Genomic DNA, 24,621 nt, shown 5'->3' with positions numbered 1-24,621 from the left:
CAATCATCAAAACATGATCAAAAGACTCTCTATCTATCCGTCTATATCTCCGTCTATATTAAAAGGTCCTACTTATAGAAAACTAGTAGCCTAAGGTGTACAGAGATGAGTAAATGACATAAAAATCCACTTCCGGGCCCACTTGGTGTGTGCTTGGGCTGAGCAATGAAGCATTTTCGTGTAGAGACTTCTCTTGGAGTTAAACGCCAGCTTTTATGCCAGTTTGGGCGTTTAACTCCCAATTAGGTGCCAGTTCCGGCGTTTAACGCTGGAATTTCTGTAGGTGACTTTGAACGCCGGTTTGGGCCATAAATCTTGGGCAAAGTATGAACTATCATATATTGCTGGAAAGCCTAGGATGTCTACTTTCCAACGCCGTTGAGAGCGCGCCAATTGGGCTTCTGTAGCTCCAGAAAATCCACTTCGAGTGCAGGGAGGTCAGAATCCAACAGCATCTGCAGTCCTTTTCAGTCTCTGAATCAGATTTTTGCTCAGGTCCCTCAATTTCAGCCAGAAAATACCTGAAATCACAGAAAAACACACAAACTCATAGTAAAGTCCAGAAAAGTGAATTTTAACTAAAAACTAATAAAAATATACTAAGAACTCAACTAAAACTACTAAAAACATACTAAAAATAATGCCAAAAAGCGTACAAATTATCCGCTCATCAGCGGCACGCACGCCCCCAGTGGTATCTTCATCCCCGGTAACTGATAAACCACTATTTTATTATTTATATTGTGTTTAATTGAGTGGTTTTTATCAAGCCTTTGCACACTTATTCATACTATTCGCATGTTTTACTTTTTCTTCCGGATTTTGTGCTATGATTGAAAACATGCTTCTTTGGGCTTTAAATTTGCTATATTTAATCCTCTCTTATTACCATTCGATGCATTGATATGTGTGTTAAGTGATTTCAGAGATTACAGGGCAAGAATGGCTCAGAGGATGGAAAGGAAGCATGCAAAAGTGGAAGGAATACAAGAAGTTGAAGAAATTGCTAAGCTGTCCAGCCTGACCTCTTTGCACTCAAACAATCATAACTTGAGTTACAGATGTTCAAATGATGCGGTTCTAGTTGTGTTGAAAAGCTAACATTCGGGGCTTCGCAACGATATATAATTTGCCATAGCTGCCCCGAAGTTAGGCGACGTGGACGCGTGGATGACGCGCACACGTCGCATATGCGAATTTCAATCCACGCAAACCCGTGGACGATGCCTCCGCGTCACTTTGCCGCGATCTATACGTACCAGGATTCGAAATTAGCAATTTCTGAGCTGTTTCTGACCCAGTTTTCAACCCAGAAATCACATATTAGAGGCTATAAAGTGAGGGAATGTATCCATACTACAGACAACATACATTCATTCATAATACACACTTTTCACAATTTAGATGTAGTTTTTAGAGAGAAGTTCTCTCCTCTCTCTTAGGATTTAGGATTAGGATTTCTATTAGGATTAGGATTCCTCTTGAAGGATTTAGGATTTCAACTCTTCATCAGGTTCAATATTCCTTTTACTTTATATTTCTCTTTTACTTTAAGATACTTTAATGCTTGTATTACGTATGTTGCCTATTTGGCTTATGAACCATTCATGTTAGGATTTTCTTTATTTGTTATAAATTGAGGTATTTCAGACTTATATGTTATAGATGCTTTGGCTTTATCCAAATTAATTTCATTCGAGTAGATTTTCTTCCCTTTTGGCTTTGGTTGATTAATTGGTAACTCTTGAGTTGTCAAACTCATCGTGATTGATAATTGATATCTTTGCTGATTAATTTAGATTCCTATAACTCTAGTCTTTCTTCAGTAGTTGACTAGGACTTTATGTGTTAAATTGATTTGTCCCCTTAACTGACCTCCATAGTTAGAGGTTGACTTGGTGGTAGCAAAAATATAATTATCATCACCATTGATAAGGACAACTAGGATAGGACTTCTAGTTTTCATACCTTGTCAAGAGATTTCTTCGTTATTAATATATTAATTTCTGCGATCCACTTCTCTTGTTCCAAACCTTTTCAAAACCCAAAAATACTATTTTTCATAACCAATAGTAAAACACACTTTCCTGCAATTCCTTGAGAAGACGACCCGAGGTTTGAATACTTCGGTTTATAAATTTTATTGGGTTTGTTACTTGTGACAACCAAACATTTGTAAGAAAGGTTGATTGCTTGGTTTAGAAACTATACTTGCAACGAGAATTTATTATAACTTCTAAACCATCAATCTTCCGATCTTCAAAATGGCGCCGTTGCCGGGGAGTTGCAAACGTGTGCCTTATTATTGGTTATTGTAAATACTTTTCTTTTACCTGTTTATTTGTTTTTGTTTTCCCTTCTTATTTCTGATAGTTACTATGAGTTCTCACCCCTCTCGCTTTGAGTTTGGTTTTAATTTTGTTGAAAGGAATGGAAGCTGTAACAGGACTATGCATCACAGTCAAAGCAATCAAAGATGGATGGAGCCAAGAGGATCTGATCACCCCTTTAAGCAACAACACCTTCCTAGATTTCATGGACAAAGGCCATTCTACAATGCATGTCAAACTAATAAATATGGTGGACCCCCTTGTAGTTACTAACAAGCCCCACCCTGTGCTCACAGACCGTCCTCTTAACATAGCTTCGAACCACCACACTCACAAGCTCCTTTCCACCATTCACCACCGTATAATCCTTATCCACCCCAACGCCAATCCAATTACTCCCAAGAAACACCACTCCCCTATGCACCATGTCCATATCCATCAAGCCAAGAATCATAGGTTCGCTTCGAAGAATCAGTAGACCAATTTCATGGAATCCTTCATCAACTGGAGCAAGCAATAAATCAATTATCTTCCAGACGTTCGGACACTCAACAAACTCCCATTGCTTCATGTGGAGAATCTAATGAAGAACGTAGCATGAAGAAGACACTAGAAACTCCAGTGGACAGTATAGAGCATAACTTCGTACTAGAACAAGTAGAGGAGGCTGTCATTGTAGAAAAAGAAGAGTTGGTTGAAGATTTAGGAGATGCTGAACCTCCGCAGGAATCCAAAGTTGTGGAGAATTCCGTCGAAGACGTTACAATTGATGCTAAGGAGGATAGTGCACAGCCCCCAAAGCAGGTATCTTATGAGGAATTGGACGGAATAACCCAAGATGCATGTTTCCCTGCTAATGATGATCACAAGTCAAGTTCTCCTAGTAATGAACTTGCATCCGCAAGTGAATCCTTTGAGACATAAGAATCTTCCCCGAGTGAATACGAAGGTGATGCTGAGGTAGATTTCTCTCAACCTCCAGCCTATGACTTAAGTGATGAGGAAGACATCGAAGACTTTGATCAGAACACAGATGCATTTGAAGAATTTTGCAAGGAAATGGAGGAATTCATAGAAGATCGCAAGGGAGTAGAACTTACAGAACCACTGGAAACACCTATCCCAAGGCCATTACCACCCAATACAAGCTTCAAGTGGGTACAATCCTTAACCTTTATCTTTACTTTTCCACTGGAATATGGTTTGCTTGAAACAGATGGCCAGCTTAGAGCTCTCTGCGGCTTTAAGAGTAAGAGGGAAATGGCTCGTACTCAGAGCTGGTGCACAAGGTTCAATAAGGTTCCACGCTTCAACTCGAAGTGCACGGATTGGTATCACGTTCAATCGAATGGATCTCGGAAAATGTTTGGTCATCTTGGTGAGAATCTAATTTCTAAACCGCCCGGATGGAAAAATATAGATCAAGACGAAGGCGGATTTAAAAGCAAAGTTTAGGATCCTGGAATCTATTCTGACATTCGTCACCCCGGGAGCCTGAGAACCCGTTTGAAGCTACTCAAAAGCTTCACTTGCCTAGTTTGGGACCCCGGAGGCTGTTGGCATTCCAAACATTGGTGGAGATTTCTGGATGAATTTAAGCATAAGCCACCATAACAGGAAGCTCATCCAATGTCCAACTTAAGGACTTTAACTAAAAGTGCTAGGTGGGAGACAACCCACCATGGTATGGTCGTTTCTTTTTCAACTTTTATTTCGTACTGTTTAATTTTATGTTATAAAAATAATTAAAAAAATTAAAAATAATTTTTTTAGTCGTTCTTTTCCCTCTCCATAGTTTTCTTTTTCAATAACTCTTCTCAGTCCTAGTGCATATAGTTTGCGTCTGCATTTGCATCTTGCATATTCAAAAAAAATCGCACGCAACGCGACCGCGTCGCCGATGCGTCCGCGTCATATGTGCGTTGGGAAGAAAATAACATGAACAGAGAGTCACGCGAAAGTGTGGTTGGAGGCGTGCCCCTGGCACCATTTGACCCACGCGTCCACGTCACTGACGCGTCCGCGTCATGTGGAAAAAATGCCTCCCACGCGTCCGCATCACCCACGCGAACGCGTGCCCTAAAAATCGATGTAAAAAGGGTGTATGGCCGAAAGTTGAGCTGGAATTGGGCGGGACTCGTGCTAGAAGCACAAGCCCTACCACGCGAATGCGTGCCCCACGCGTCCGCGTCGTTTTTCAAAATTGGCCATCCACGCGATCGCGTCACCCACGCGACCGCGTCACCCTAAATTTTGGCAATATGCATATAAAATAGAGAGTTGTGCGTGTGCGAGGCTGCACTCGTGCCAATAGCACATATCAGGTCACGCGATCGCGTGACCCACACGTCCGCGTAACTTGAACTTACCGCACACCACGTGAGTGCGTCAATCACGCGTTCGCGTCGCCTGCGCCGCACAGCTTATCCAGATCAGCCAAATATCTTATCTTTTCTTCCCCAAATCTAAATCTTTTCTTACTTCTTTCTTCCTCCTTTCTTACTTTCTTTTTTCTTTTTCCATTGGTGTTAAAATTCTCTTCTTCAACTATTGCATCTTTTCTTGAATTAATCTGGTGCTTCATGACTTGTTTTATTCTGATTGGGTATTATTATTCATAAATCAATGCTAATTTTTATAATACTGATATTCCTTTTGCATTGATATGCACTTACACTATCTTGCATTACCCACACTCTCTTCCCCATTGTTGCAATTTTTTCACTATTGATATGCCATGAGCTTTTATTGTTTTCTCACTTACATGTTGTAGCTACCATGTACTTGAGACCCTTATTATTTGGCATTAACACCCATATTCTATTTGTTTTCTATCTTTATTTTTGGGTTACTTTTCTTCTTTTTCCTCTTCTTTCAGGTTGGCCACTATGAAGGGAGAGGAAAAGCTTCTTAATGGGGGAGAAAAATAAGTTCATCTGCTCAATCTTTGGAGAAAAACATCAATTGAAGCAACCCGTCCACCTGCACATCTTAGCATGCACCGAGGACGGTGCAATCTTTAAGTGTGGGGAGGTCGATACCGATCTCCATGGGTTAGTTACTCTTCTATCTCAACACCAATGGTTTATTTTCCTTGTTAATTGTTGCATTTGCATATTTGATTGCATATTTTACCACTTGGTTAAAGTAATATTTTCTTTTTTTTTTCAACAAAATTTTTAGAGTATTTCACTAATTTAAATTAAAACTTTTTATTAAACTTGTTTGAAGAAATATTATTTTGGAACATGGTTTTAGAGCTCGAACACATAAAACCAGTGAGATTTTGAACCTATTTGATTGGTTGCATTTTTATCAACCAATATTTTATTTTTTTAGGTGTTTTTCTCTCTAAAATTGTGATCTTTGTCTTGCTTGATTCAATATTTTCATTATTTGATGTATGCATGCACTTACATGATTGAGGCCTTGTTTCACTGAGCTTGCATACCCATATGGCCTTACCTTTTATTATCCTTTGCAAACCAATGTTGAGCCTATTTTACCCCTTTGTTCTTTACTTTAGCTCATCACTAACTCTAAGCAAAAAATAATAATGTCCTTAATTTGAATCCTTGATTGGCTTAGACTAGTGAAAGTGCTCATGAATTAAGTTTGGAGAAAGTGGGTTTGAAAACGTTTAGTTTGGGAATTGAGTATGTTAGACTTTGTGTGAAAATGTGAAAAATGTTAAGAAACGTGTTCATGCATTCAATACCTTAATCATATGCATTGAAAAAAATATTTATTAAGAAAAAAAAAAGAAAAGAAAAGAAAAGAAAAAGAGCAAATAATAAAAGGGGACAAAATACCCTAAGTTAAGTAATAATATCAATGCATATGAGTTGTACTTAAATGTGGGATGCATGAATATGTAGTAAACACAGTTAATGGGTAGTTATTTTATATTATGATTATATGGATTGTCTTAAGTTAGGTCGGAAGTTTAGGTTAATTAAGGATTCAGATTTTAGTCCACTTGACCAAATACAATCCTACCTTGACCTTGACCCCATTACAACCCTTAAAAGACCTCATGATTTGTGTATTGGTGCATTAAATTTTTGTTGATTGTTAGATGAAGAGCAAGTCTTAGAAAGTGAGGTTAGTAGAGAATTGAGAGAATCAAACCTTAAACACTTGAGCGATTAGAGTGCATACACTTCCAGTGAGGGTTCGATGCTTGATTCCTTGTTCCCGGCTTTCACGAGCTATTTTCTTTTGCAGGTTAATTGTTCTTTGTTTTGCGATTTGAATTAATGAAATCCAGTTCATATTTGTCTTGAAGAGCTCATTTACTTTTAACCAAGTAGGGAAAAAGCACTCTGCATTTAGTTGCATTCATAGGTTGCATTTCACACCATTCCCCTTCACTCTTTTAGTTCTCTTGAGCTTAGCATGAGGACATGCTAATGTTTAAGTGTGGGGAGGTTGATAAACCACTATTTTATGGTTTATATTGTGTTTAATTGAGTGGTTTTTATCAAGCCTTTGCACACTTATTCATACTACTCGCATGCTTTACTTTTTCTTCCGGATTTTGTGCTATGATTGAAAACATGCTTCTTTGGGCTTTAAATTTGATATATTTAATCATCTCTTATTACCATTCGATGCCTTGATATGTGTGTTAAGTGATTTCAGGGATTACAGGGCAAGAATGGCTCAGAGGATGGAAAGGAAGTATGCAAAAGTGGAAGGAATACAAGAAGTTGAAGAAATTACTAAGCTGTCCAACCTAACCTCTTCGCACTCAAATGGTCATAACTTGAGCTACAGAGGTCCAAATGATGCGGTTTCAGTTGTGTTAGAAAGCTAACATCGAGGGCTTCGCAACGATACATAATTTGTCATAGCTTACCCGAAGTTAGGCGACGCGAACGCGTGGATGACACGCACACATCGCATCTGCGAATTTCAATCCACGCAAACGCGTGGACGACGCCTCCGCGTCACTTTGCCACGACCTGTACGTACCAGATTTTGAAATCAGTGATTTCTGGGCTGTTTCTGACCTAGTTTTCGGCCCAGAAAGCACAGATTAGAAGCTATAAAGTGAGGGAATGCATCCATACTACAGACAACATACATTCATTCATAATACACACTTTTCACAATTTAGATGTAATTTTTAGAGAGAGAGGCTCTCTCCTCTCTCTTAGAATTTAGGATTAGGATTTCTATTAAGATTAGGATTCCTCTTAAAGGATTTAGGATTTCAACTCTTCATCAAGTTCAATATTCCTTTTACTTTATATTTCTCTTTTTCTTTCAGATACTTTAATGCTTGTATTACTTATGTTGCCTATTTGGCTTATGAACCATTCATGTTATGATTTTCTTTATTTGATATAAATTAAGGTATTTCAGACTTATATGTTATGGATGCTTTGGCTTTATCCAAATTATTTTCATTCGAGTAGATTTTCTTCCCTTTTGGCTTTGGTTGATTAATTGGTAACTCTTGAGTTGTCAAACTCATCGTGATTGATAATTGATATCTTTGCTGATTAATTTAGATTCCTATAACTCTAGTCTTTCCTCAGGAGTTGACTAGGACTTTAGGTGTTAAATTGATTTGTCCACTTAACTGACCTCCATAGTTAGAGGTTGACTTGGTGGTAGCAAAAATATAATTCTCATCACCATTGATAAGGACAACTAGGATAGGACTTCTAGTTTTCATACCTTGCCAAGAGATTTCTTCGTTATTAATATATTAATTTATGCGATCCACTTCTCTTGTTCCAAACCTTTTCAAAACCTAAAAACACTGTTTTTCATAACCAATAGTAAAATACACTTCCCTGCAATTCCTTGAGAAGACGACTCGAGGTTTGAATACTTCGGTTTATAAATTTTATTGGGTTTGTTACTTGTGACAATCAAACGTTTGTAAGAAAGGTTGATTGCTTGGTTTAGAAACTATACTTGCAACGAGAATTTATTATAACTTCTAAACCATCAATCTTCCGATCTTCAGTAACATTGTGCCAAACAGCAAAAATGCGGTAATTTAGCGAAACACGCAAAATTGGGGGATATCCTTCAAAGAAAATTGCAGAGCTATAACGAAACAAAAGGGGATATTTGGAAATCAAGTGAAGGGTGATAATACAACGGGTACCTTCTTTCCATTGATGGAGACGGCGAAGCCATCAACTGCCGAAGACAGCCGACAATGCAGATCAAGTACCGTCGTCATCAGAGGTGAAGCTGTTTGTGTGCTTGGATCCGCCTAAACAGAATCGTTAACACTGAATACTTCCTCAATCCCAAAAAAGGACATTTCGTGGTTCAAAAACTGCGAATCTCATTGGATGAGTCGCTGGAAAAGGATGCTCCCGAAGCCACCATGGCTAAGTTGGGGGGCGGGAGAAGAAGTTAGCTGAGTCGTTCTCGGTGGTGGAGATAGGAAGGGACGGTGCGATTGCGACGGAGGAGAAGGGGAGGAAGAAAACCTGAGCTGGAGGAGGAGTTAGCGGGAGTATTAGTTGTTAACTAAACTCTGAGTGTCAAACTAATTTTAGAATTAAGTTAAATGTATTTATTTTAAAAATTGAAAAGCTGACCCCTCTATTTTATACGAAATTTTAGAAAACACCCAACAAAAATAAGTATTTATATTCTCGCACTACCTGGCTGACCGGTGCGCCAAACACAATTTTGGCGTTTCGGTGCACTAACAGGGAGTGCATATCGAATCCGTGCCCGTCTTTCTATCTTTACTTGGAGGTTTTGAGTTTTACTTTTAACTTTAAAAAAGAAAAAACTGTTCAAGGTATTTGAATCATTTGGTGGAGTCCCGCCAATGTTGTTAGGTTCATTTAGTTTTTAACTTGGGAATATTTTCGTAGGGGTGGCAGTGGGGCGGGTAGGGGCGGGTTTTTGCCCTACCCGACCCCGCCCCGCCGTCCTGTTTTGCATATACTACCCGCCCCATCACTACCCGCGGGTAGTAAATAATAGAACCCGAACCCGCCCCTGCGGGTACCCGCCCCACCCCGACCCGCCCCTGTAAAAATTAAATATTTTAATTTTTACCTATTCATATATAAATTAAGACAAAAATTTAAAATTCATAGATAAATTAAAATATAAACATAAAATTCATACAATGTCATTAGCTAAAATAACTTGAAATTAAAAAAAAAATATTGTTAGATCACTACAAATTTAACACCATAATAAAGAAATTACAATATTAGATATAAAATGATTTTCAACCCTTATTCTTGATCACTTTCAATATCTTCATCATCATTAAAAGTTTGCAAATCAAGATTTAAACCTGAAAATTAAAAGAGATAACAATTAACAAATTAATTGGTACTATGAAAAAAATTACCATAAAAGTACTTTTCCTACAAATTTTAAAAGAAAAAAAAGAAGCAAATTAGTGAAAAGGCAATCAAACCGATTTTAAGTGTACAATAATTGGAATTTTTAATTTACATACCGAAAACAAGAAACACCTCAAAATCAGAATGCACAATTTTTCAAAACTAAGTAACAGTTGCTCATGATTCAGCATGTAGATGAAGCATACTTATCAAACAAACTGCCGATTGAAATATAATTTCATGTCATGAGAAAATCAAGGCACAAAAGTGCACAATAAAGTATCCACATACATATATATATATCATGGAAAAAAGGGGAAACAAGTATCTATGCACAGATGATTTTATCCAGAAAATAACAAACGAACTAATCACCCGTTTAGGAAGACATTGATGAAAATCATAATCAAAAGACAAGAAGAAAGATAGTGTGCGCTGCATTGTGCCGAAGTTAGGAATCTAGTTTTTCCTATAACAGGACATCTGTCTCAACTGAATAATATCTCAGATGAAAACTGCATCAGAACAGACACTACAAGATAGTTTTTGAACTAAAATTTCTGATGTAGGGATAAATCAACATATAGAGTTTTAGTATACCTATTTCTCATTTCTCACTGTAATTATGACCATAAATATCATCCAGATAATTACTAAGGTAACTTTCAAATTTTGGGGGATCCCCAAGGATAAATCAAGAGACACACAATTTGGAATATGCAAAGTAAGATTAGTAGATTACACACACCAACCCGGTAGTTTATAGAACTGAGTTTCCAAACTTTCAGAGAATCCTTTCAGCCAAATTCAACAGAAAACAATTTGCAGTACCATCAAAAGAACTTCTTCTTTGTCTATTCGCATGACATCCAAAATTAGCCAGAGATTAAACATATCAAATCATTCAAAAAGAAAAGAAAGGCTGGGATAGGGGCAAGAACTGTACTGATGCTATGCGGGGAGAATCTGGTGGAGGTGGTGCGTTTCGGGACCAGGAGAGGCGCGGACGACTGGACGAGGGTCGATTCCGATGCAAATAGTAACTTCCAAATAGTAACTTCCAGTAGAAACAAACTTCATTGACTCTTCAAAAACTACTTTGTTTCTTTGAAAAGGAATACAGCTCATTCTCCAAAACAACTAGAAATAAAGAGTAAGCAATGAGACTATCCCAAAAAGACCATGCTCTAGTACATTCAACAATACAGTACCCAAAAAATAGAAATCATCCACAAAAGATCATAAATGAGACCTTGAAGATGACTGTGGCATGATGAAACAAACAAAAGCTTGAGCTTTTCGAAGTCTCAAATAAAGTAAGAGAAAGGAGAAGCAAAAGCATAATTAGCACATCACAAATCTGATTATTTTGCCAATGTTCTCTGAAGCCTAATCATGAAATGAATAACAGGAACATCACTTTGTTTACTCTACTATAATCTTTATTCTTATAATTGAATCTTATATATAAAAATAAATAAATAAATAATATTCAAGAGAAAAATACAGTGGCAAAATAAGCATGATTCAACCATTTTTATCATATTAATCTGAACAGGTTTGCATACAAATAGAATTGCATGCAGCAACAAATCCATGTTCAAATAAAAATTAGGACAAAATTGTAACTCAAATTAAAATTAGGGAACATTGCAAACCCTGAATAAAAATTATCAAAAAAAAAGTAGTGATTCGCAGCAGACTCACGGCAACGGCGACAGACTCATGGCGACGAAGGACGGAGGACGGAGGACAGAGGACGTCGGGTAAGTTCTGCGCTTGGACGGAGGATGACGTTGGCAAAATTCTGCTCAGCTGCTCTCGGACGAAGGGTACGGCGATGGACTCACGGCGATGGTGACAGATACACAGCGACGAAGGAAGGAGGACGGAAGACGGAGGCTAGGTTCTGCGCTCGGACAGAGGACGTTGATGGCGAAGCGCTGCTCAGCTGCTCTCGGACGGAGGACGGTGGCAAGAACGAGTAGGTGTTGGAGAAGAAGAAGGCAAGAAGCTCGATGCTCTATTGGCTATTGCTCTCAGCTTCAGCCTCTCACTATGATTTCTGGAATCTGGAGAAGAGAAAAATAAATTTAGGGTTTCAAACTTTCAATGTTGCATCCGAAAGAAAAGTTGTTTATATATTTTTAATATTTAATAATATTTATTAATTTTTATATATTTATATTATATATTTTATTTTATATTATAATATATAATATATACTGCGGGGCGGGTAGGGGCGGGTTCACCCTAACCCCGACCCCGCCCCGCCCCGCTAGCAAACCCGCCCCGATAAAAACCCGCCCCGCACCCAGGACGGGTAATAACCCGCCCCGACCGGGTAGGGGCGGGGCGGGTACCCGCGGGTTCGGGTACTCCTGCCACCCCTATATTTTCGGAAATGAAATTGATATGTACCTATTGTGACCTCTTTGAAATAACTTATTAAATATATATCGTACTAATTATGTATTTTCATGCATGATTTATGTTTTGATTGATTTTGTCGGTTATTAGTCCTAATACATGCAATTAGCCAAACTACTCCTCAAATTACTATGTTTTGGATAGACATATGTTACGAAGTTAACTTCTTTGTGAATTTTGGCTGAACCTTTTTGGTAGAATGCGATGAAATGCATGATTACCACGTTTGTAGAAATATAATTCAGTTTAAAAGGAAAGAAAAAAGGAATGTACAATTTTCCACGTTGCTTCCGTTTTGTTTACCCATTTTTATGCCAGTTGAATTGGTATCGAGGTAACACTTCACTGAGTATAAATCCGTGAAATTGAATTTTAAAATAATAATATATATCCATTTTGGTCCTCAAAAAATTTCAGAATGGTACGCGATTGGTCCCTAACAATTAATTCCGTCAGTCACTTAGGTTCTTTATTTCGTTATTTCTAATGGAGGACAAAATAGTCCCTAACAACTCTAACAGAGGACAAAATGTCTCTAATCTTCTCTGTTCAGAAACAGCACTGTTCTCTCCCAATTTCCATCATATTTCGCATAACACTAACAGTTTAACCCTGTAACTTCAAACTACACAATGCACCAGTGACGGATCCAGAAAATTTTGTTAGTAAGGACAATGCATATATAATATGATAATAATTTTTATAATTATATTTTATTATAGTAAAATATAATTAATTTTCAAATTATCTAACAAATAAATTTAAACACTAAAATAATAAGTTAAATAGGTTTTATATTTTCTTTCAATTTTCAATACAATCAAATATTTTTCTTTTTATATATGTTATTGAACAATCATTTAAAAATTTATCTCTTATATGATTACGAAATTGACTTTTTATAATATTTATAACCGAAGAGGTTTCTTCAATTAATGTTGTTGTTACTGGGCTACTGCCAAATTAAACCTAAAACTAATTAAAAAAACAATAAAAAATAATATTCTTTTAGGTTTATGTAATTTTTTTATTTTAGAAACTAAGTCGTTTAATTTCAAACAACATTTTTTTTATTTTATTTTCAATCTTTTTTTAGTCTTTCATTTATTAGATTTTAAAATTTTGCTACAAATTTTGATATAGGCAATTTATAAAAAAAATTTTGGTAACAAAAATCTAAAATTATTTTTAAATATTCAAATAATTTAGATATTAATTTTTTATTAATATTAAACGAGCTAAATATATTTTTTATGGATAAATTTTTAATCTTTTATAATAAAAAAATATTTAATGGAGTCAAAATTTGGCTCTTCATTATATTTATTTAATTTATTTAATTTGTTAAGCACTAAATTAACAAATAAAAAATAATTTTATTTTAATATTATCTGTAGTGTATCAACTTTTAATAATAATAAATTTATTTATTAAAATTAAATTGATGTGCTTCATATTAGTGTTTTTATATATTTATTATTGATTAATGTTTATGTTTTGTGTCTTTTTTTTTTTCATTTCTATACACTGAAAAGTGTGTGAACCAACAAGAAAAATTTAGTGGGGTCAAATTTATTTTTTGAGTGGGGGCAAATATATTTTTTTATATATTCTACATGAAGTTTTATAAAAATTGAATGGGGGCACTTGCCCCCACATGATTGAAATTAGATCCGTCCTTGCAATGCACACTCTATAAATTTAATGTTCACAAGAAAAAAAATTATCAACTTGTTCTCAACCAATTCATACTCAGAAAACTAATGTATGTGTCTCTCAGTTGTTGTCTTCGATGGATCCCATGAATCCAGACAGCAAGTCTGATTTGTTAAGACTCGTCGTCTTCGTTGCCATCTCCCTCTTCCTCTGTCCTAACATCTCCATGACCATATTGTGCACCACTCCGATTGCTTCCTTCAACTTCTTCTCTGAAACAATGTTTGCTTTAGTTTCCATATGAGCGGTGTCTGCTAACTTGGACTCTGAGAAAGAAGGAATGAAGCACTCGGTGACTATTTCAAATGAGAATTTGCATATGATGTCGAAGGAGAATCTTCTCATGATGTCCTAATGTTCAACAATCTATATTGCTTGCCAGAGAGTGGAGAAAGACGTGCCCTTGGAATAGTTGTGGAACTTGGTCTTGAGGATGTCGTGGACGTTGTCGGGGTTGGAGGTGATGTTGTGAAAGATGTGGAAGTGGATGCTTTTAGTGAGTGAAGTGCAGAAGAGGTGGATGTACCAGTCACAAAAATTTAGGAAGTGTGTGATCCATGACATGTTAAGGTAGGTGCGATACGTGTAACAATTACACCATGACTTAATCTTGGAGTTAAAGAGGATGGAGAAAAAGATTGAAAAGAAGATTGTGAAGGTGAAAAAGGAGAGTATGAATGCTAGAGTTATGCGAGATATGATAAAAATTGGAGAAGAACAATGTTTTTGAATAAAGGGGTCAGGAATCATTTTGTCCCTTGTTAGAATTGTCAGAGATCATTTTGTCTCATATTAGAGTTTTCAGTGACCATTTGGTCTTCCATTAGAGTTGAAGGAGTCAAGGACCTAAGTGGCTGATGGAATTAATTGTTAGGGACCAATCGAGTCTTTAATTTTAGTTAGGGACTAAAATGTCTGATTTAAAATTCTTTGAGTACTAAAATATGTATATACTCTTAAAATAAAATTATGGATATTAGTGTTTCTTCATTTTTTGGACCGTGAATATTAGTGTTTAATATGCAATACTCAATAAAGAAGAACACTTACAAAAAAGCATATTGTATTCCACATTGCTTCCACGTTTTTCACATCTACTCATAGTTAGATGTACCCCACCCAAAAAAAAAGTAATTATCTAAATCAGTCTCCAAAAATTTTAGAATCGGACATTTTAATTCCCAAGAAAAATTAATACACAAATCAATAGAAAAAATTAATAAGTTTATTTTATTTTTGGACAGAAGATTATTATATCTAATAGAGAAAAATGTTTGAGATTGATTTGTACATTAGTTTTTCTTGGGGACTAAAATATCCTTTTTTTAAATCTTTAGAGATTAATATGGGTAATTACTCTGCCGGAAAATAAACTGGAAACTGATTTGTCTGCCAGAGTAAAACCTTAGGATTGATCTGTGTATTAATTTTTCTTGTAGACTAAAATGTCCGATTTTAAAATTCTTAGGGATTAATCTGGATAATTACTCAAAAGGAACAAAAAAACTATTCTAGGTTGGTGTTCAAGAGTAAATATGATACATTTTTATGATCTAGTATTTCCAGCAGTGGATCCAGATGGTGACTTGGCTAGTGACCAAACAGGACTAAGATCTGATGAGGCAATATGGTTGGTTTCCGGCATATCTGAGAGGTTATTCAGTCTGGTTTGGGCCTGATAATACCCACTGTTGCTGCTTCCTCCAAACATGAGTTGTTGCTGTTGCTGTTGCTGGAAGAATGCTGGGATCTTGTGCTGCTGCTGCTCGCTCATCTGAAAAGCCAATTTTGATGTTGAAAGGTCGTGCTGCTGTTGTTGTTGAGACATTGCCATATGATGTTGCTGCTGCTGAAGATGATTGTCATTCATATCAAAACGCAAGTTTAAGGTAGAAAGATCTTGCTGCTGAGACGTTGCTACATGAGGATGCTGCATGCCTTGCCCTTGCCCTTGCTCCTGTTCCACAGTAAACAGTGATGGATGAGAGCTATACATAATCAGCAAAATAGCGAGCTAAGTTTAGCAATTCAAAGCTTGACAACCTGAGGGTGCATCTGGGGTTGCGGCTGTAATTGTGACTGCGATTGTGGCAGAGGCTGAGGCTGAGGTGCAGCATCTGCAAGTTTGGCTAGATATGTCAAGTTGTGCTGAAGCTTCGCTAGACATCTGTATCAATGTAAGCCAGTTGAGAAGGCAAAATTGAGACAAGTTACTTTTGCAAGTTGCAATACAACCATATTCCAATGACTACAATTTTTATGATATGCAAAGAAGCAGCATGTAATGTGTTACAATAAAATAAATAAATAGATATGAGTTGCAAGACAATGTTGAGAGCTCATTGTTTAAAGCTACATCTGATAACAGACACGCCATCTCATAAATAGAATTGTAGCCTCTTCTTTTACTCAAAAAACCCCAGGTTTACTCAAAATTCTTCCCACATTAATCCTTGTCTAAATCTTCTGAGTTCCACTACATCGGATTATATGTTCTGTAATCTAAGATATACTTTGGTAGTCGTTTCTCTCAGGTAAGTAAAGATTGAAATTTATCAACTGAAACACAGCTAGCAATAATGCATATGCTAATGGCCTTACAAAGTGATTCACAAGTCACAACCCCACATGGAGAAATTGAAGGTTTCAAAGTTGCCAGAGAGTAGGTATTCAAGAGAATGAAGAAGTATATAGAAAGTGCTATGTACCAAAAAACGATAGATAATGTTTTAGATTTCCATGAGAAAAATTTAAAAGAAAAATGCAACTGAAACCACTGGGCACCACCAAGAAAAAAAAAATCAGTACAAAAGAGAGGAAGAAACAAGGGCTACTAACTGGGAAGCTTCAGCAAACTTCCCCTGATTTTGACCATCCATTGTTGCCATTATCAGCTCCTTATTCTCCTCCAAGTACTGTCCCAAGTACAAGAACAAAAAAAAGGGAAAAAGAAAGAGAGAGAAATGGTAGTTATATATAAGAATATAAGATAAGCTAACATAGACTCTAATGAGCACTGTTTCAATTAAATATGAAAACTTTCAAATGCATTATACACTGGCATGACATTTGACCGAAAATTCTTTCACCCCATAATCCTAAGAAGATGCTGATGCCTCATGGGTTAGAGAAAGGAATAAGCACAAAAAACACCACACAACACCACCCCCATAATGAATGAACTCTACAAAGTAATCTCATACAAAGCAACTTACATAAATAGTGTTATGATGTTATCAAGTACATTTGATTCAATAAAGAAGGAAAATTTGACGATAGCAGGAAGCAAAATAAATAACTTAGGGTACAAGGAAAGAGAATGACGTCAGCACCATAAACATCTGAATTCTGAGGCTATTCAATGAGCATAAATCAAACAAGAAAAGTTCAAAACAATAAAAAGATGACATTTTTATAAAACCCCAATCCGAGATAAGAAAAATGCGCGGAAACAAATCCAGAACGTTAAACATCTTGATGTGAAACGGGTAATGAAGCAGAGAAATGATTGATGGGAAAAAAGTTGCCACCTTTTGGATCATCTCTGTTGAGAGTGGAGGTGAAGGATCACCGTTGAACATTTTCGATGTTAGTCTTCAGAAAAACACCAAAACCCTAACCCTAGTTGCTCCCCCACAGAAATCAAATCAGTATACGGAAGAAGCTCAAATGTTGCAGTGTTTTCTGCGAATGTGAAGGGGAATAGCGCGTTTCTACGAACACAGCCTACGTTATGCTGCAATGTGCAACGTCTTCAAAACGCTGTCGCGCACCTCATTCGGCCAACCTGATTCCCAATTCTAAAACAGTACAGCCCAAAGTCCATTACCATTATGATACTGCCTATTAATGGGCTTGTTATTATTGAGCTTTTGGGCCCATAATTTGAATCAAGCCCATTTAAAATGAAAATAGAAATAAGAGTGATACACTGAGCAAGACCAAAAAAAAAAAAAAGAGTGATACAGTGATACTATCTTTTTATTATTAACAAATTAATTAATATTTATTGCGTTATGCGTGCGACTGTGCAATTGAGTGACTGAAAACTGAGAGAGAAAGAGCGAAAGGGAAAGGGGGGAAAATGGGGTATGTGCTTCGAGTGAGAATGGCTTCGTTCTTCAGCGGCGCTGCAATTGCGTCGTTTGCAGGTTTCTATATCCTCCACAGGGATTACAAAATTGCACACGAATCCTTTGCGAACCAGGTACCTACATCCAATTTAAGCTTTTTCGATATATTTGGGCTTCAAAGGAATACTGTGATTGGAGATTTCACTTTTGTAGAGACTCTTGTTGCAATTGTTTGGTTCTTATTGTGTTCATAGTTTGGTTCTCTGAATAGTGAATACATACATGTAAATCTATTGTGCAATCTGTTATAGTGAACCGGAGAGTTAGAAATTTCCAGGTGCGTGGGGTGGCCTTTCATTTGTTCGAATTTTCGATGATAAAATGCATAGCCTTTATTATAATAATGGTGTTATATGCTTTGATATTCGGACATAACTTCTGGGGAAATTGAATGGACCAAGTTTTCTTATTGACCTTAGATGATGAAGAATGAAATCTAAAATAATTAATCTATTTATTCTCCGTTATGTGATTTGGGTGTGAGTGGCAAATACCAAGGTAACAAACACGAGAGTTCACCTATACTCCATAGGGCGGATCTTAAACTCGTAGAGTTTAGGGTTTATTTGTAAAATCATAAATTCGATTTTGAGGCCTAAACTAGCTTGGATCATGAGTTAACTTGATGTTTCATACATAAGCTTTTGGAGGCATGTAAGTTTTCTTAATGACGGATGCAGTGGGAGATGCAAAGTATCATCATTACTTATTGTTGTCTCTTAATGAATGTGTTATGTGACGGGTTAACTTGTTTGCTACAAGGTATTTTAGATTTCTTTATCTGAATTATTCCTCCAAGTTAATTAGAGTAGAACACATCAAATTGATCCACATTGTTGTCGTCAATCCTAGTTTTACTGTATTTATCCTTTATTCTCTTATGAATGTGGCATTCCTGGTTCGCTACCAGTTGCTGATTTAGATTACCAAATTCTGTTTTATTTTATTTGTTCTTTCTATCTTGTGTGGCAAAGAATGGTCATAACTCCTTAAAGTTTCACATGATTCTCATCCTGCTTTTCGTGCTCCTTAGGTGGGTATCAATTGATAAGCCCGTGTCCAGTGTCCAATGAACCCAATCGTTGAAATTTAGGATACCCTCATTTATCTTCTAAAATTTATTAAACATGGGGGCGTTGTTCAATTGCATGACACAGTTTCATAGTTAGCTCTGGAATTTGTGATAGCAAATCTTTAAACATGCTCTTTGATATGCAAGAGTTAGTGTTTTCTGTTTCTCCTATAAATTCGGCTTGCTTCAACTGTAAATCCTGAAATGCATATTAGCAATCATCATCTCTCTCCCTTTATGTTCTTGCATTGAAGTTTATAACATAAGTGAGCTTTCTAAGAAAATTGGATTTGGAATTTCAATGCACATTCTAATTGATGGCTGAGATTTCTGTGCTGTTGCAGATGAAAAACCTCCATGAATCACTAGACAGCCGAATTTCTGCCTTGGAGAAACTCAGACAAACTGAAAACTCAAAACAGGTGGAAGCATCAGAATAGGCTTCCAAACTGAGCCATACATTGTAGTTAATTGTTTCGATAAAAAAAAAAAGGAAAGAAAAAGACATTGCTTCATGTACTACTCACTATGAAATGTGGCTTTTGTATGTTTTATGTTGTCAGCAATAAGTTATACTAACTCATTTTTATGGCACCTCATCTAGCTGAAACAATTTAGTGTGAAGATTGCGCATCAATTCTGTATTCAAATTGTATTTTGGAATTTGGATTATTTTTTCTGATCTTAGAGCGTTTAGTCTAATCGTAATTATTTGTCGTGATTAATTAATATGTAACATTGGTGGCATTAAAGTTTAAAGTTAATATTCAAATTTCATGTTTTGTGGCTGGAAATGAAAAAATGAATATATATTAGTATATCATACATTTCATTTGTAATTAAGTATCGGTTACGCGATGACGAAGACAAACGTCTTATAAGGCTCTAGTACAACCGTTGGACAAATGTTTTATCTGCTGTAATTATTTGTTTTTCTAGTTGACTTGTGTGGAGGGACTTCTATGGATACTGGTGATGATACCCCTTTTATTTTAAGTGGGACAATTAAAAGAAATATTAGAAGGACATAGTTGACCTAAATATGCTACCTGATGGTAGTCAAGAGGGGTCAACATATATTCACAACAATCAAAGTAGATCTAACCATAAACATAGGAGTTCTTTAAGGAGGTGTGGAGAATCAATTTGGTTACTGTTCATACCCTGGTCCAACACTATGACCCAGGTCCAAATAAGATAAAAAAACCCAATCCCTAGATTGGCCTCCCCACGTAATCGACCTCCACAGAAGAGGTCGGATTCGACACAGACTTCACCCCAAGGAAGTCGGGAGCCAAGATTAGCTGGCAGATAACCCTTATTCAAATAAGTAATTGCCCCTAAAATCTCTCAACCTACTTTCGGAAGTCATATCTCAACTTCCCTAAGATAAAGGGACGGTTATCCTCCTTAAAAGGTGAAACTACTCCAACGGTGGTTATTGGTTCACCACTATAAATACACTGACACCCCTCAGGTATCTCTAAGTCCCAATACTCTCTAAACCTACTTAGCCCCCTAGCTAACTTAGGCATCGGAATGTCTTTGCAAGTACCACCCCTATTCCTTCCATACACACAAGTCGGACGGCGGCTCCCTGACGCGAACCTGGTCGGAGACCTCCTCCTTCAAACGATTTGGCCAACCTACAAGTCCAGCCCATTAATCTTCGATTACCCAAAGTAACATTGGCGCCATTGCCGGGGACCCGACACTGCGTTTGGTTAGTGTGTCTGTCTGGGCAAGACATAGACACGGTAGAACGTGTCTGGTGTTTGGTTAGTGAGACACAAAAATTGGAGATACACACATACCCATAAGCATACACAGTATACATGTTTTTAGTGTCTCAATAAAATGGTGAGACACGGAACAAAAGCCTTGGACACAGATCTGAAATTTTATTTTCGGACCATTTTATCCTCATCAATTTTTTAAAATTCCAAATATATCCTTCTCTATTTACAAACCCTAATAAGTTCTCAGCCCTTGTCATTTGTTTTCTGAAGCTTCATGTATTGTCCATGGTATGCATGCGGTGGTTGATTTTGTGAAACTTGTTGTTATTCTATGATAATCTCCTTCTCCTTTTCACAAACCCTTACTAGTTCTAATCTCTTCTCCTCTGTTTTCTTGCTTTTGCAGCTTTGTAAATCATCTGCAGTTGTGTGTGTTGATCGATGTGCTGAAGCTTTTTATTGTTCTATCACAATCTTTCTCCTTCATCTCTGCTAGAAAGCTCAGCTCAAGGTTTGAAATAATCGTAATCTTTTTGTTTGTTTGTATATTGTATTTGTATGTTGCTGTATTGGATATCCAATTTTTTTTTTGAACACTTATGTGTTGGGTAATCTTCTATTTTGGATATGTATTTTTAATGGGATTCCGTTGGAGTATTATGTTTAGAGTTTAGGTAGAGTATTATGTTGGGTTATCTTGTTTTCTCTGATTTGGTCAATAAAATAAATTATAAGTGATGGTAACAGATAAAAAGATAATGTCATAATATTATGGTTCAATTTGAATCAGTTTGATGTTTCAAAATTATGAATTTGAGTCCATTTGAGAGCTTCTTGTACTTAGTCCCAATTGTAAACTTGTTATCATAACGGAACATTGTGTATCTCCACCTGATGAGTTATATTTAATTATATCCCAATAATTTATTTGCTATTTTGTTCAGGGAATTTGGGAATCTAATCCAGCTGGTTAATTGCATTAGTTTTGATATGTATTAATATATTTTTAGCTTGAATTTTATTTCCAATTTATAGTGCAGAAAAAATTAGCAACTGTAATAAATTAAGAGTTCTCCATTTATGTATCAAAAACTGTTAGCTTGCTAATATGAGTATGTGATTATGTAATGGGTGTTTTCTCTACTTGTAGTTTAATTAAAATGATAAAGAATAGTTTACTCTTGAGTGTTGTCAAACTGGGTATTAGAATTTATTTTATTTTTATGCATTTATTTTTTATTGTTTCTTAGGAAGTGATGATGGATCGTTCTGAACAAATTAAGCTATGTATTGGATATTACTGGATCATGAGAACGCAATCTGACACGATGATGTTGTTTCTTTTAGTTACTTTATATATGTATATTAGGAATAGAAGGAGGGGTTATTCTTCAATTGGGCGAAGAGTGAACACATTGCCATTAAGGCGAGATGCATTAGATAACATCATTGGGGCGGGTGGAGATAGAAATTGCATATGGGAGTTAAGAATGAGTTTGAATGCATTTGCTAATTTGTGTGAATTGCTACAAGTTCAAGGTGGGTTAGATGATGATGGTCATGTTGGCATAGGCGAGCAAGTAGCAACTTTCTTGATTATATTAGCTCATCATACCAAAAATCGCAGTGTACAAGTTAGGTTTTATAGGTCTGGTGAAACTGTTAGTAGGTATTTTCATAAGGTGTTAGGTTCAGTGTTGCGTGTCCAAAGTGTGTTATTTGCAAAGGCAGACCCTGTACCAGAGGATTCTATAGATCCCAGATGGAAATGGTTTAAGGTAAGGTGTTGCATAAACTTTAAATTTGTATTGGTCAACTTTATTTGTATGTAATAACTATTTTGTTTTGTCCATTTGATAGGGTTGTCTAGGAGCATTAGATGGCACTTACATAGATGTCACAGTCCCCAAGAGTGATAAATCTAGGTATCGGACAAGAAAATCTAGAATATCCACCAATGTCTTAGGAGTTTGCAATCGGAACATGAATTTCGTCTATGTCCTTAGCGGTTGGGAAGGATCGGCATCTGATTCAAGGGTACTTAGAGATGCCATTACTCGACGTAATGGCTTGAAAATACCTGTTGGTATGTTTAAATTAATCTCTTGATAAGTGCATTAGCTATATATTAAAGAATTACGATATACCCCTTATAATTTTTCCATCCTTCCATTTTAGGGTCTTATTATTTAGTGGACGCTGGCTATACCAATGGTAGAGGATTTTTATCTCCTTATAGAAATGTCCGGTATCATGTCAATGAGTGGGCTCAAGGTCACCGTGCACCACAAAATCGTCTAGAGTTATTTAATAAGAAGCATTCATCGGCTAAGAATGTGATTGAGCGGTGCTTTGGGCTGCTTAAGAAGAGATGGGCAATTCTACGAAGTCCCTCATTCTATCCAATTAGAATCCAAAGCCACATCATTATTGCGTGTTGTTTGTTACAAAATTTTATTCGAATGAACATGGATGTTGATCCCGAAGAAGATGCAACTCTTTTACCGGAGCATATACCCGTTGGAGATGACACTGTTGCTGATGAAGCCGACATGATTGATGCTGTGGAAAGTAGTCATGAGTGGACTCAATGGCGTGAGGACTTAGCAACTGAGATGTGGGAAATATGGAGAGCAGAACATGATGCGTAGAGTTTCAATATTTTTTCTAGTTTTATTATATTTGCAATTGTCGTGAACTATAAATTGTTTCTGTTGAAGAAATTTGAGTTTTTTTTTTAGGCGAAATGTATTTGCATACTAGGTTTAGTTAGTTGTGATCTAATTTGGTTGAAATTGTTGAATTATATTGATATTCTACTAGTAATTAGTTAAATTCTGTCGCAATTGTTAGTTTATTGTAGTGTTACTCTGTAACAAATCTGCTACCCGGTATTGATTTGCTAAAATTCTGCTAGTCACTTGATATTTGTTGTGTAGTTGCTGTTATTGTTAGTCTGTTGTAATGATGATAAAGATTCTGCTCTACTAATTTATAATTCCTATAGTAATTCCGTTGGTCTGGTGCTCTTTTTCCTTTATTGTGCAACTACATTATCCAGCATCAATGGCTTCCATACCACGTCAGTGGACTGAACAGGAAACTGAACAATTTGTGGTCTTCATGGAGGAATTGGTTGTTGAAGGCAAGAGGGCGGATGCTGGTCAATTTAAACCTGGGGCATTTCAAAAGCTGGCAGATAAGATGAATGAGAAGTTTCCTGGATGTGGCCTCACTGTGAAGCACATCAGAAATAAACACAAGCGACTAAAGGAAAAATATATGTATGTGGCTGAGATGTTGGGTTGTAGCGGCTTTGGGTGGAATTCGGAAAAAATGTGTGTTGAAGTCGATAGCAAGCAAGTCTTGGAAGCTTGGGGAAAGGTATGTTTTTCGTTTTTATTCACTCCTCTTGCAAGATTTTTAAACTTACAACTGTGAATTTCATTTTTGCTATGTTTATTAATGTCGACTTTGGTTTATGGTATAGGGTCGCAACGTCACACTCTACACTCCCGGCAAGCCGTTTCCCTTGTTTGAACGTCTTGGCAATATTTTTGGTAAGGATAGAGCTACCGGTATTGAAGCATGCAGTGGGAAAGATGCTGAAGAAGATGTTACTCCGGGATCTACATTTGCTGCGGCCACAGCTGGTGGCTTGGGATTAGGCAGCGAGGATATTGACATGGAGGATTTAGGGGGTGCTGAGAGTGAATTACCCAACACCTTCTCGACTTCTTTTGCTTCATCAAGTGAGAGGGCTCAAGGACGTCAATCTGCAACTAAGAAAACCAATGATGCTGCAATCCTATCAAACTTGGCTGAAACTTTTAAGTCCGCAGTAGAAGATCAAGGAAA

At 36.6% G+C, this 24,621-nt stretch overlaps 3 protein-coding genes and 1 long non-coding RNA gene across 5 annotated transcripts; 2 read left to right on the top strand and 2 right to left on the bottom strand.

Annotated features, from left to right (window-relative positions):
- Positions 1 to 9,442: 9,442 nt before the first annotated feature.
- Positions 9,443 to 11,781, bottom strand: LOC130954876 (uncharacterized). The gene is made up of 3 exons (XR_009076450.1): positions 11,381 to 11,781; positions 10,620 to 10,813; positions 9,443 to 9,621 (listed from the first exon to the last, which is right to left on the bottom strand). It is a non-coding gene; the product is annotated as an uncharacterized LOC130954876 (long non-coding RNA).
- A 3,541-nt stretch (positions 11,782 to 15,322) lies between these two features.
- On the bottom strand, positions 15,323 to 17,514 carry LOC130954251 (GRF1-interacting factor 2-like). Of its 2 annotated transcripts, none has more exons than XM_057880983.1 (4): positions 17,350 to 17,514; positions 16,658 to 16,734; positions 15,863 to 15,986; positions 15,323 to 15,776 (listed from the first exon to the last, which is right to left on the bottom strand). In XM_057880983.1, exons 1-4 carry the CDS (start codon positions 17,398 to 17,400, stop codon positions 15,366 to 15,368), a joined length of 663 nt encoding a protein of 220 aa, XP_057736966.1. In that variant the 5' UTR covers positions 17,401 to 17,514; the 3' UTR covers positions 15,323 to 15,365. The 2 variants fall into 2 exon arrangements, with proteins under 2 accessions (XP_057736966.1, XP_057736967.1); XM_057880984.1 differs by lacking the exon at positions 17,350 to 17,514 and adding an exon at positions 16,876 to 16,980.
- Positions 17,515 to 17,797: 283 nt separating this feature from the next.
- Positions 17,798 to 19,753, top strand: LOC130956211 (uncharacterized). The gene is made up of 2 exons (XM_057883262.1): positions 17,798 to 18,026; positions 19,369 to 19,753. Exons 1-2 carry the CDS (start codon positions 17,904 to 17,906, stop codon positions 19,462 to 19,464), a joined length of 219 nt encoding a protein of 72 aa, XP_057739245.1. The 5' UTR covers positions 17,798 to 17,903; the 3' UTR covers positions 19,465 to 19,753.
- Positions 19,754 to 22,022: 2,269 nt separating this feature from the next.
- Positions 22,023 to 23,414, top strand: LOC130957232 (uncharacterized). Its single transcript, XM_057884103.1, has 3 exons — positions 22,023 to 22,541; positions 22,624 to 22,722; positions 23,109 to 23,414. Exons 1-3 carry the CDS (start codon positions 22,023 to 22,025, stop codon positions 23,412 to 23,414), a joined length of 924 nt encoding a protein of 307 aa, XP_057740086.1.
- The last annotated feature ends 1,207 nt before the right edge of the window (positions 23,415 to 24,621 follow it).

The sequence above is a fragment of the Arachis stenosperma genome, chromosome 10 (assembly GCF_014773155.1).
Source record: "Arachis stenosperma cultivar V10309 chromosome 10, arast.V10309.gnm1.PFL2, whole genome shotgun sequence".
NCBI classification, from domain to species: domain Eukaryota; kingdom Viridiplantae; phylum Streptophyta; class Magnoliopsida; order Fabales; family Fabaceae; genus Arachis; species Arachis stenosperma.
This window is presented reverse-complemented; position numbering and strand designations above follow the sequence as displayed.